This window comes from Myxine glutinosa, chromosome 2 (genome assembly GCF_964187855.1).
Source record: "Myxine glutinosa chromosome 2, kmMyxGlut1.1, whole genome shotgun sequence".
NCBI classification, from domain to species: domain Eukaryota; kingdom Metazoa; phylum Chordata; class Myxini; order Myxiniformes; family Myxinidae; genus Myxine; species Myxine glutinosa.
Window position 1 is genome coordinate 176,909,413 of NC_136262.1, and position 14,002 is coordinate 176,923,414.

Sequence of the window (14,002 nt, forward strand, 5' to 3'; positions counted from 1 at the left end):
TCCCTTACCGAAGTGGAGGTGGATGCTTTGCGTCCTGGGATGTTTCCACCTCCTGAAACCTGCGAATGGAGATAACAACCAACGAGACACACGTATGCACACATGCACGCACACACATACCTACACCATACACACTGACACGTGCACACGTACATACGCACACGCACTAACGGGGGTGGATACTTGAGATCCGGGGTACATCTTCGTTCCATCTCCTGTGGCCCACTCACGTGTGGGGATAGAACACAAACACAACTTGCACACACGCACACACACACACACACAGACACACACATACAGACACACACACAGACACACACACAGAGATTCACACACACACACACAAACACAGACACACACACACACAGACACACACACATACAGACACACACACAGAGACAGACACACACACACAGAGACAGACACACACACACACACACATACAGACACGCACACACACACAGACAGACACACACACACACACAAATTCACACACACAGACACACACACACACACACACACACACACACACACACAAACACAGACATTCTCACAGCTACTTTGCTTTGCTACATGCCACATTGCTACATTCTCACAGCTACTTTGCTTTGCTACATTGTACATTCTCACAGCTACTCATGTCAGCATGTCTCTGATTCCTTAATATCTCTTCCTGGTTACTCCCTCCTCCGGTATGATAGACCTGAGCCTCGTCCTGGTGGTGGGGTGGCTATCTTTATCAAAAACTGTCTTCCTCACTCTCCTTACACTACCCTCTCTCCACCCCACCCCCAGGAGTACCTCTGGCTATGGCTTCCTCTCCGCTCCCACCTTTTGTTCATATGTGTTCTGTACCGTCCTCCAAACAGTGATGACTCCATTTACATTTCGCTGTCGGACAACATGAACCAACTTCTATCAACTTATCCAAACTCTCTCTTCCTCATATGTGGCGACTTCAACTGTCATCATGCCAGCTGGCTGGGTGTGGGTTCATCTCTCACCAGCCATGGCACCTCAGCAAAGGACTTCTGCGACTCATTGGGACTGACACAATCTGTCAATTCCCGACCCGGATCTCTGTCAATGGAGTATCTTCTCTTCTGGACTTGGTTATGACTAACTTCCCTGCAAATGTCTGCTGCTCTTCTTCTGCTCCAATCGGTTCTTCTGATCATGTGCTTGTTAAAGTGGACATCTCTCTGGCCATTCTCAGAGAGCCTCCTCAGTGCCGACGAGTCTGGCATTTCACTCAGGCTGACTGGCATGGTCTGCAAGCAGCCATCAATCATCTGGACTGGTCTCCCGTCTCTACTGCCTCTGACATCAATTTCTTCCTGGGAATTCTCCCAAAGCAAACTGCTCTCTCTCATTCACAGATTTATCCCATCTCGTCTTCAGTTGTCTTGCCCTTCCTCCCGTCCATGGTACACGGAATCTTGTGGTGAGGCAGTTGCCCTGAAACAACGTGCCTTTGCCTCTTGGAAGGCAAATCCAACTGAAGGCAATCTCAGTTCCTTCCACCAAGCTCGGAACAAGTGTGTGTCTACCCTCAGGAGTGCCATGAAGCACTATCTCTCCACACTCAAGATTGAACTCTCAAACCTGTCTCCTTCCCCCAAATCCTGGTGGCGTCTGGTCAAATGCGTTTCTGGTGTTCGTTCCCCCTCCATCCCCTCCCTCACCTCAAATGGCTACACAGTTGACACCGCACGTGACAAATCCAAATGCCACAACTCTGTGTTTGCCTCAAAATCTTGTGTCCCAAACCCATCTCTCTCTGTTCCCACCTTTCCCAGTTGAACCCAACTGCTCCTGGACTCTGTGTCCTTCTCTCCTGAGAAGGTGGAGAAGTTTTTGTCAAACCTCGACTCTGATTCTGCAACTGGACCAGACGGCATCAGCCCACGGGTCCTAAAATCCTGCTCTGCCGCTATATCTCACCCTGTCTCTGTTCTTTTCACCCTCTCTTTTGCTCAAGGTCATCTGCCAGCATCTTGGAAATCAGCAAACATTACCGCTTTACACAAAAAATGTGCAAAAACAGATCCTTGCAACTACAGACCAATCAGCCTGCTTCCAATTATCAGCAAAGTCATGGAATCCATCATTGCTTCGGATATCAAATCCTTCCTCTTCTCCAATGGCTTGATATCCGACCATCAATTTGGATTCAGACCAGGTCATTCTACTCTGGACATGTTGCTTCTGCTGTCCCAACAATGGATGGAGGTCCTCAATGCCAAACAGGAAATCAGAGCTGTCTCACTTGACATATCACGTGCCTTCGATACGGTCTGGCACCCAGCTCTGCTCACCAAACTCTCCTCCTATGGTATCCATGGAAATCTCCACTCATGGCTTGCGGACTTCCTCTCGGGTCGGCAACGTGTGGCCCTGAATGTATTTCTCTCATCTCCCCTGCCTGTTCTGGCTGGAGTTCCCCAAGGTAGTGTTCTGGGCCCTGTGCTATTTCTGGTCTTCATCAATGATCTCTCCGACTCTCTGAAAAATCCTCTATCTCTTTGCTGATGACTCCACTCTCTGCCGCTCCATTCCTCATCCCTCAGATCGGCAGTCTGCAGCCTCCTCACTCTCTGCAGACCTGGACAAAATCACAGACTGGTCAAACAAGTGGAACATGTCTTTCAATCCTGACAAATCTCACACTCTTACAATGCCTCTCTCTCTGAAAGGACTGACTGGAAAACCCTCCCATCCACTTTCTCAACAATCCTCTCCAAGAAGTTCTGTCGCTCAAGCTTTTGGGTCTCACTATCTGCCATGATCTTTCTTGGGAAAACCACATTTCCAAGCTGGCCTCCAAAGTCAGTCGCCGACTGGGCATCCTCCGTCGTGCGAAGTTCTTCCTTGGCACACCTGAGCTCCTCACCACATACAAGGCTTTCATCCGCCGCTCAATGGAATATTGTTCTCCCCTCTGGGCCGGTGCTTCTGCCTCACACCTAGCTTGGCTTCACGCTGTTGAAACCAAAGCTATCAGAATCATTGGAATCTCCTGCGATGAAGTTAACTCCGAGGGCCTTTCACTCACTCACCGCAGGCAGGTTGGTGGTCTTTTGTCTTCTCCCGACTCCTCTCCGGCCTTGCTCCCCCAGCTCTCTCTGTGCTCTGTCCCCCCAATATTCCTTCAGGTCGCACAAGATCTGCCTGCAACCCTCTTATGGTTAAACTGCCAAAATCTAGGCTCTCTGCTCACCTTCACTCTTTCATTCCCCTTTTCTCCCGCCTCTGGAACAAACTCCCCCACTCCCTTCAATCCCACTACTCCCTCCAGGTCTTTAAAACAGCTGTTCACCACCATCTCTTATCTTCCCCCATCCATAACCTTGATCTTTTCTGCCCTCGCTAATTCACCCCAGATACACTTTTTTTTTTGGAAATTCCAACTTCTTTCCTGGAAGTCCTTGCAGTGTTCATTTGTTTTATACGTCTCCCACCTCCCCCCAAGCCCTCCCCTCCCACATTTCTCCTGATGTCCCTGCTCTCAAATGTTGTGTTTGTGTCCTTCCCCCTCTCTCCCCATCTTGTCTACCGCTCCCCTTATTTTTTGTTTTTTATGTGTCGGTTTGACTTTTTGTGTGATTAATGTTTGCTTTTTCACGAGCCTCGATCTTATATACAAAAAAGAAAAAAAGAAGAAGAAGAAAAAAAAAACTCCCATTCACAGCTACTTTGCTTTGCTACATGCTACATTCTCACAGCTGCTTTTCTACATGCTACATTCACACAGCTACTTTGCTTTGCTACATGCTACATTCTCACAGCTACTTTGCTTTGCTACATGCTACATTCTCACAGCTGCTTTGCTTTGCTACATGCTACATTCTCACAGCTACTTTGCTACATGCTACATTCTCACAGCTACTTTGCTTTGCTACATGCTACAATGCTACATTCTCACAGCTACTTTGCTTTGCTACATGCTACATTCTCACAGCTACTTTGCTTTGCTACATGCTACATTCTCACAGCTACTTTGCTACATGCTACATTCTCACAGCTACTTTGCTTTGCTACATACTACATTCTCACAGCTGCTTTGCTTTGCTACATGCTACATTCTCACAGCTACTTTGCTTTGCTACATGCTACATTCTCACAGCTACTTTGCTACATGCTACATTCTCACAGCTACTTTGCTTTGCTACATGCTACATTCTCACAGCTACTTTGCTTTGCTACATGCTACATTCTCACAGCTACTTTGCTTTGCTACATGCTACATTCTCACAGCTACTTTGCTACATGCTACATTCTCACAGCTACTTTGCTTTGCTACATGCTACATTCTCACAGCTACTTTGCTACATGCTACATTCTCACAGCTACTTTGCTTTGCTACATGCTACATTCTCACAGCTACTTTGCTTTGCTACATGCTACATTCTCACAGCTACTTTGCTACATGCTACATTCTCACAGCTACTTTGCTTTGCTACATGCTACATTCACACAGCTACTTTGCTTTGCTACATGCTACATTCTCACAGCTACTTTGCTTTGCTACATGCTACATTCTCACAGCTACTTTGCTTTGCTACATGCTACATTCTCACAGCTACTTTGCTACATGCTACATTCTCACAGCTATTTTGCTACATGCTACATTCTCACAGCTACTTTGCTTTGCTACATGCTACATTCTCCCAGCTACTTTGCTACATGCTACATTCTCACAGCTACTTTGCTTTGCTACATGCTACATTCACACAGCTACTTTGCTTTGCTACATGCTACATTCTCACAGCTACTTTGCTTTGCTACATGCTACATTCTCACAGCTACTTTGCTTTGCTACATGCTACATTCTCACAGCTACTTTGCTTTGCTACATGCTACATTCTCACAGCTACTTTGCTACATGCTACATTCTCACAGCTACTTTGCTTTGCTACATGCTACATTCTCACAGCTACTTTGCTACATGCTACATTCTCACAGCTACTTTGCTTTGCTACATGCTACATTCTCACAGCTACTTTGCTACATGCTACATTCTCACAGCTACTTTGCTTTGCTACATGCTACATTCTCACAGCTACTTTGCTTTGCTACATACTACATTCTCACAGCTACTTTGCTACATGCTACATTCTCACAGCTACTTTGCTTTGCTACATGCTACATTCTCACAGCTACTTTGCTACATGCTACATTCTCACAGCTACTTTGCTTTGCTACATACTACATTCTCACAGCTACTTTGCTACATGCTACATTCTCACAGCTACTTTGCTTTGCTACATGCTACATTCTCACAGCTACTTTGCTTTGCTACATGCTACATTCTCACAGCTAGTTTGCTTCCTATCACTTTTCCAATCCAGATCCACGAATCCATTTTCCAATCCAGGTAGCTACCTGACCAGCCACTCCATAAGCCCTCACCTCATTTTGATCTGGCATCCTTCTCTGTGGTCCCATATCGATGCCTTCTTAAAGTGTAGAGTTCTACTACATCCACTGCATTTATTTAATGCACTGAATCAGAAACTCCAATGTATTTATTAAACGTTACCCTCCTATAGAAAAGATTATATGGCATCGCTTTAATGTACATTCTATGTAAATGATTCTTTCGCACAATTTTCACATAAACCGTCAAAACATCAGATGCTGAAGCGACAGGAAACTCACCTGTAAACCCAGGACGTTCGATCCCTTAAACGCCGCTGAGAAATGAATAAATGACCCGTGGTTTCGGGCGAAGCTGCGTCGCCTCGCAACCTGACGTGTCATCAACGGAAATGACGTCAACGAGGCGCGCCGCTCGGGCGATCAAGATGGCGGATGGCGCGGATCTGAAGGTACAGGCGCGATCGTGACTGCAAAGTGTTTCGCTCGTTTTCCTTCACGAGCTGCTGAAAGCTTTGATAACCTGTTGGGTTTAATTTACCTGTAAACTTTGGGGTTCGGAGTCCTTGAGCGGCCTTTCTTGTCCGGACACGTGAGACAGGCTGAGCAAGCGTTTGTCCGCGTTAGGCCTCGGTTCACTCACCCCTCACGGATTTACCTCAACTTTGTACTTCAGACGAGAACATCGCATGATTTTTATTTATTCCTTCCTGTAGTTATTTCCAATTGTTCATTCTGTCCTTTGAATGTGGCAAATTACACTTTAGACGTTTTTATTATTATTTTTTTGATTATATTCTCCCGTTTTGTCTCTCGGAATGTTGTATGTTGAATTTTTCAAATACCTTATCATATCATTACCTCATCGTCATTATTATCATCATTTCTTTCTTTTCTTTCTGTCTGAGCCTCAGTGCGATTACGACTTGTGTGAGCAATGAATGTATTAATATTATGTACTGGAGGCACTTATCAAACAGACTTGCTGCACCGTGGCCCAGGGTGTGTGTGTGTGTGTGTGTGTGTGTGTGTGTGTGTGTGTGTGTGTGTGTGTGTGTGTGTGTGTGTGTGTGTGTGTGTGTGTGTGTGTGTGTGTGTGTGTGTGTGTGTGTGTGTGTGTGTGTGTGTGTGTGTGTGTGTGTGTGTGTGTGTGTGAGATACCCAGCTTCCTTCTTGGGACTACAGTGCGGTAATCGGTCTTTATTTTGATTTTACTTCAACCCGAGGCTCTGATAAAAGTGTATCAAGCTTTGCTCATACCTGTGGACCTCGTCTTGTGGGCACAATTGCACAACTCCGTAGTGTATTTTATAAGCAAGCGTTTTACCTGTTGCTGAGAGATGTCCCTTTATGGAAACAAACGTCCTCTTAAAATGTTAACTTTATTGCGTAGTCGGCATCATTAATACCATTTAGTTGTTATTTTATTATTTAATTTTAACGCAAAATAAATAATTTCCCAGAGTTCTTTGTGTTCAAAAACTTTGTGGCTCTGCTTCTGAGAACGACAGCAAAAACGCTTCCTCTTCCTCTTCGTTCTTTTCTCTTTGTTTCGCCTCTTCGGCCACAATTATTCCCACGTTGTTGTGTTGCTGGGGGGAAGTTTTTGATCCAATTTTTTTCATTAACGGGCTGGCCAAGTCTCACGCTCGGCTAATGTTAGGGCAGGGATTTGTAATTTGTTCGTGGATGCCGGCGATAACTCGCTTGCTCTTCGCGAAGTGCACCATGGGATCATTAACGTCCACCAACTAATGCTGGCGCCCAGTTTACGCAGTTTAACGTCCATCTGAAGGGCTGAAGGACAATATTGTCACCGAGATGAGAGTTTATAGTTGGCCGAGATTCGAACCTAGGCTAGACGGCTTGGACGCGAGCTTGCGTACCTCTCGGTCTAGGCTGTGGCCATCGTACATCTCGTACATCTCACACGTACATCTCGTACACACACACGTACATCTCGGTCTCGGCCATCCACAACAATTCTCGTCGGCGTTTAAATCGATATGATCTTACCAGGAAGGGTTAAAAACTGGAATCTCTACAAATTAGCACATATTGCTGGTAAGTCATTTAATCTGTGCATTTCGTTTTTGTTTCCAACTAATTGTGAAGCAATGCAAGAAAAAAGAGGTCCTCCATGATTTTTGATTTGAGAGGGGGAATTCCTAAAGCAGTAGTAAATAGATGTGCTGCACACAGTTTTATTTGAACATTCGCAGTTCTTCTAAGACATCAAATGAGCAACGCACCACCATCTCGTGACTTCTAGGAATGTTACAAAATTTTGAGATGTTAAAAATCAAGCCTGTAATTTATATCATCAGATAAAGCATGGAAAGGCCTTTAATTTGATACCTAATTCACTTTCATATCTTCAGTATTAAAGAAGTTATGGTCATTTTTATACTCGGAAATTAGCATCTTCTTTCCTATTGTTTTTCCATTAACTTAAAACAAAAGCTGTGATCGAGGACAGTCAATTTAATGACATAAAAGCCCATAACTTCCTTAAAAATGAAGAGAACTGAATGAAACTTTCAGTTATTATAGATTGAAGCATTCTACAAAAGATATGATACATCTTACTTTGGATGACCTGAAATTGAATTACATAATTAATTAATTACCTAATTAAGTACCTAATTACCTAATTAAGTACCTAATTACCTAATTAATTACCTAATTAAGTACCTAATTACCTAATTAAGTACCTAATTACCTAGTTAAGTACCTAATTACCTAGTTAAGTACCTAATTACCTAGTTAAGTACCTAATTACCTAATTAAGTACCTAATTAACAGTCCTGACGGAAATTGTAATAAACACCCAGACTGCCTTGAAAATTCAAAATTGTTTTATTCTCAAGATCAGAACTTTAACACTGTCGTATTAGATGCTGTTACAGACAGGTAAAGGAATGAAATGTCCACTCTCAAGATGATTAAAAGCATCATTTTTTGCAAAATTATGTCAGGAAATCCCGACATCGGGGCCAAAATATCTTACCAAAAACTTACTTAATAATCTTACTTAATAATCAAAAATATCTTACCAAAATATCTTACCAAAAAACAAAATATCTATCCAAAATAAAATATCATCAGATTGCAATGAAATTCCACCACAAACTAGATAACATGTTGAAAAAACGTCCAACATACCTTTTATTTTGTCCGGAACATTCGATCGTTGATTTGAAAAGCGCCGAACACAAGCAAAAATTTTCGAGTCGATCGAATGACAGAAATTGAAGAGGTCTCGTGAAAATTCGAAAACGAGGTTAGAAGCGCGAGCATTCCACTACGTCATCGGCTATGACGTACGCGGAAATACCCTCCGAGAGCAAATGAAAAACCTGTATTTCTGGGAGATCCCCACAGCCTCTCGTAGACATGCGCGCAGGTACAGAGGCAGATGTACACCACCGCTGACCTTGCGGGATTGTAACATCGTTACGACTTCTTCATAAAGAAATGGCTTTTTTCTTCCTTTTTTTTCTCTTTAGTTTTTTCCCTCCTTTCTTTTCCTCTTTTTTCCTTCCTTTTTTACCCTTCCTTTACGATGTTCATCTCACCTTTTTCATCCTTTAACCTCATGATGCTATGATATCTAACATACAATTATTTAGTAAATAGTGATTTCTTCCTCCATCTCCCAAAACTTTACAGCACATGGTGCTGAGCTTCCGCGTGTCAGAGCTGCAGGTGCTCCTGGGCTATGCTGGACGGAACAAGAGCGGTCGTAAGCAAGAGCTGCTGACACGTGCCTTACAGCTGCTTAGAGTAGGCTGCAGCCCTGCTGTGCAACTCAAGATAAAAGAGCTATACCGGCGCCGCCTTCCTCGGCACCGCATGGTAATGCTCAATTGATTGGTTTTTATTGACACAAGGAAAAAAATAATTAAGTCATTGGCAGGAAACCTAATATGTGGAGTGGTTAAAGCCTGAAATTGGTGTTTCCATCCTATGTATTGTATCCTCACGTTATATCCAACTATGTCGAGCAGGTTTGGTAATTTACAAGTTCCTTTGTATATACGTATACTCTGTTGAAATGGCTGAAGAGCCAATCTATGAAATGAGCTCCGCTTTTCGATTTGCTTTCATTTTGCCTGAAACTTGTATAAATTTGCATCACACCTTGAATCCTCATTAAACAGGAACTATGTAAATCGAGGCGATTTTCTAAGATCTGAAAAATTGTGATGTGGGGGAAGCGGGAGCGAAGGGAGGAGTGGCATCAGCATAAGAGATTGATGTCATTTGCAGTACAGGTACAAGTTGTAATCAATTTCACTTTCAGAAACGCCTGCTAATTCGGTCGTCTGGTCTCCATTGTATTCGTGCTAATTACCTCTGCCACCAAAGGTGGATGGAGATTATGTTTTCACTCCTGTCTGTTTGTTTGTGAACAAAATATCTCAAAGTTGTGGATGTATTCGGACGATATTTGGTGGAGAGGTTGGGTGTGTCACACAGACAAAATGAATAGACTTTGGTGAAGATCCAGATCTGGATTTGGATCTGAGAATTCTTGTGATTCTTCACCATTGTGAGAGGGCATACAACGATATATATATATAGCACGATATCTCAGAGTTTGGACGGATTTTGACAAATCTTGGTGGACAGGTTGGGTGTGAGACCAGTATAAATCGATTCTATTTTGGTGAAAATCCGAATCCGGATCTGGACATGAGTTTTTTTTAATTTTTACAGCGTAGCCCATAGGGCAGTGCCGTGCCGTCGGGAACAGCGTTTGTCTGTCCGTATGTCCCCCACAAACATACACCAATAAAAGCTGAGGATCTGGTCACATGACGGGGACTCATTCGGTAACCATTACAGTTGCATATTTTACTAAAAGGAAATATAATAACCTTCTGTGGAGCATTGTGGGGTCCACGTGGGTGTCGTAAGGAGGAAGGTAGGAAGAGGTTTCAAAAATTCCTAGATACAATTATGATTTTGAAATGCGATCGATACGGACCGTGCTCCCGAATCCGGAAGTGACCAGATGATGACAGTTCGCTGGTTTAATATCTCAATAGAACATGATTTAACATTATATTTTAATATATTAACACCAAAGTATTAATTTGTGGTTGGAATGATGAATGATGCTGTTTGGAATGAAAATATAGAGAACGTGATGCCAATACCCAACGTTTGACTGAAGGTGGCACAAGAATGTGGAATTTATTGGTTCATCGCTTGCCATTCGCCATTTTTTTTAACCCAAGTCATTCACGAACCAGCTGTCCCTGCCTGAGGTCAAAAATTTTAATACTTACATTATATTCTAACTGGTAACTGGTATCCCTACGCAGGTCATACTATCCTCTTCAACTAAAGTATCAAACAAGCCCGGCTAGGCCGCTGTTAGACTATCGGTCTTGTTTTAAGTGATTCTTTTTCATTGAGTGATAGGACCAAAAATGATATGTAGCATGATATTTCAAAAAGTTGTGGATGACATGTAACAAAACTTGGTCCGATTGGTTGGGTAGGTGACAAGAACAAGCTGATTAGATTTTGTTTCAGGTCAGATTCAGATCTGACCTATCAATGGGTTACAAAACAAACTGTTGAGCATGGTGGAGGTTTGCCCTCTAATGAGTGCCATTTTAGTTGATATTTTGTTTTTGTTAATGAAATTGAGGCTCATGGAAAAGTGAGGATGGTATTGTACAGCATCAGTCAGGTATGTCATTGAATCAGGTACCCATGTGCCTATAATGTTTATGTGATGTCTTTCTGTAGTCCTTATGTAGTCGTGCTGCCATCGCAGGAGAGGAAACAAAACTTCTCGTTGATGAATGCATTTAAATAGGTTCAGGACATGAGGTAGGAGTTTCCAAGTCCAGTACTGTATATAATTTTGCTTCCAAGAATCGAATGCCTAACAGCCTTGTGAAGAAAGCCATCTCTAATCGGCATCGTGATGGAAGCTGAGCTCCAGTTCCCTTCAGTGCATGCTCCTCTTGTGCTATTCAAAACAAGACTGAGCATTTAATAATGCAGAACCTCACTGGGGGTGTATAGATTACACTAGATCTGAGAATTTTGCAAACTCATTCATTTGCTCACTTGACGTAAGATTGTAAGGACGAAGGACAGATTGATTTGTAAGGACTAAGGACGGGAACAGTGGTGAGTTTGAGGTGAAGGTGGGAGTGCATCAGGGGTCGGTACTAAGTCCACTACTATTTGTAGCTGTGATGGAGGTGCTGGCTCGGAACGTAAAGGAGGGTTTACCGTGGGAGTTGTTGTATGCAGATGATCTGGTGTTTATTGCGGAGAGTTTGGATGGACTGAAGGAGAAGATTTTTTTTTTTTTTTTTTTTTTTTTTTTTGTATACAATATCGAGGCTCGTGAAAGAGCGAACATTAATCACATGAACACACAGAAAGACAAACCGACACATAAAACATATAACATAGGGAGCGGTAGACAAGATGGGGAGAGAGGGGGAAGGACACAAACACAACATTTGAGAGCAGGGACCGAGAGACATGGAGACATCGAGAGATCTGAGAGAGGGCGAGGGCTTTGGGGGGGGGGGGGGGGCGTGGGAAGGGGGCAGTGGGAGAGGTATAAAACATATGGACACTGCCAGGACTTCCAGGAAAGAAGTTGGAATTTCAAACAAGGTGGATCTGGGGTGAATTAGCGGGGGTAGAAAAGATCAAGGTTTTGGATGGGGGAAGATAAGAGATGGTGGTGAACAGCTGTTTTAAAGACCTGGAGGGAGGAGTGGGATTGAAGGGAGTGAGGGAGTTTGTTCCAGAGGCGGGAGAAAAGAGGAATGAAAGAGTGAAGGTGAGCGGAGAGCCGAGATTTCGGCAGTTTAACCATCAGAGGGTTGCTGGCAGATCTTGTGCGACCTGTAGGAATATTTGGGGGACAGAGCACAGAGAGAGCTGGGGGTGCAAGGCCGGAGAGGAGTCGGTAGAAGACAGAAAGACCACCTACCTGCCTGCGGTGAGTGAGTGAAAGGCCCTCAGAGATAGCTTCATCGCGGGAGATTCCAATAATTCTGAAAGCTTTGGTTTCAACAGCGTGAAGCCGAGCTAGGTGTGAGGCAGGAGCACCGGCCCATAGGGGAGAACAGTATTCCATTGAGCTGCGGATGAAAGCCTTGTATGTGGTGAGGAGCTCAGGTGTGCCGAGGAAGGAGTTCGCACGACGGAGGATGCCCAGTCGGCGACTGGCTTTGGAGGCCAGCTTGGAAATGTGGTTTTCCCAAGAAAGATCATGGCAGATAGTGAGACCCAAAATCTTGAGCGACAGAACTTCTTGGAGAGGATTGTTGAGAAAGTAGATGGGAGGGTTGTCCAGTCGATCTTTTCGGAGAGACATAGTAAGAGTGTGAGATTTGTCAGGATTGAAAGACATGTTCCACTTGTTTGACCAGTCTGTGATTTTGTCCAGGTCTTCAGAGAGTGAGGAGGCAGCAGACTGCCGATCTGAGGGAAGAGGAATGGAGCGGCAGAGAGTGGAGTCATCAGCAAAGAGATAGAGAGGATTTTCGAGAGAGTCAGAGAGATCATTGATGAAGACCAGAAAAAGCACGGGGCCCAGAACACTGCCTTGGGGAACTCCAGCCTGAACAGGAAGAGGAGATGAGAGAAACCCATTCAGGGCCACACGTTGACGACGACTAGAGAGGAAGTCCGCCAGCCATGCGTGGAGATTTCCATGGATACCAAAGGAGGAGAGTTTGGTGAGCAGAGCGGGGTGCCAGACCGTGTCGAAGGCACGTGATATGTCGAGGGAGACAGCTCTAATTTCCTGTTTGGCATTGAGGACCTCCATCCATTGTTGAGACAGCAGAAGCAGCATGTCCAGAGTAGAGTGACCTGGTCTGAAACCAAATTGATGATCAGAGATCAAGCCATTGGAGAAGAGGAAAGATTTCATATCAGAAGCAATGATGGATTCCATGACTTTGCTGATAATTGGGAGAAGGCTGATTGGTCTGTAGTTGCTAGGATCTGTTTTTGCACCTTTTTTGTGCAAAGCGGTGATGTTGGCTGATTTCCAAGCAGATGGCAGTTGACCTTGAGCAAAAGAGAGGGTGAAGAGAACAGAGAGAGGGTGAGATAGAGCAGCAGAGCAGGATTTTAGGACCCGTGGGCTGATGCCGTCGGGTCCAGTTGCAGAATCAGAGTCGAGGGTTGACAGAAACTTTTCCACCTTGTCAGGAGGAAAGGACACGGAGTCCAGGAGCAGCAGGGTACGACTGGGTATGGTGGGTACAGAGAGGGATGGGTTTGGGACACAAGATTTAGAGGCAAACACAGAGTTGAGGCATTCAGCTTTTTCATGTGCGGAGTCAGCTGTGTAGCCGTTTGAGGTAAGGGAGGGGATGGAGGGGGAACAAACACCAGAAACGGATTTGACCAGACGCCACCAGGATTTGGAAGAGGGAGACAGATAAGAGAGTTCGGTCTTGAGAACGGAGAGATATTGTTTCCTGGCTCTCCTGAGGGTGGACACACACTTGTTTCGGGCTAAGATGTCTAAGAGTCTAAGATGAACAAGTGGAAGGAATGTATGGAGACAAAAGGTCTGAAGGTGAATATCGGAAAGACTAAGGTGATGGCAAGTGGTAAA

General features: G+C 44.3%; 2 protein-coding genes across 16 annotated transcripts in view; one reads left to right on the forward strand and one right to left on the reverse strand.

The window, feature by feature from the left end:
- Positions 1-5,740, reverse strand: part of KATNAL2 (katanin catalytic subunit A1 like 2) — a 155,492-nt gene extending 149,752 nt beyond the window's left edge. Inside the window, exons 1-2 of one of the 2 annotated variants that reach the window (XM_078771974.1) lie at positions 5,662-5,682; positions 9-59 (exon numbers count right to left, since the gene is read on the reverse strand). The gene's annotated coding sequence lies outside the window, so the exon portion shown is untranslated. Of the gene's footprint in view, positions 1-8; positions 60-5,661 lie in introns of both variants that reach the window. The other variant, XM_078771973.1, reaches the window with a different exon arrangement.
- Positions 1-14,002, forward strand: part of LOC137418316 (E3 SUMO-protein ligase PIAS2) — a 200,918-nt gene that overhangs the window by 75,697 nt on the left and 111,219 nt on the right. For 5 of the 14 annotated variants that reach the window (XM_078771967.1, XM_078771965.1, XM_078771966.1 and 2 more), the window contains one exon: positions 9,052-9,237. The exons of 4 other annotated variants lie outside the window; for them this stretch is intronic. In XM_078771967.1, the coding sequence (XP_078628093.1) occupies positions 9,052-9,237 (186 nt within the window). Of the gene's footprint in view, positions 1-5,758; positions 5,832-9,051; positions 9,238-14,002 lie in introns of those variants that run through there. 5 more of the 14 variants (XM_068104355.2, XM_078771971.1, XM_068104356.2 and 2 more) reach the window with 3 other exon arrangements.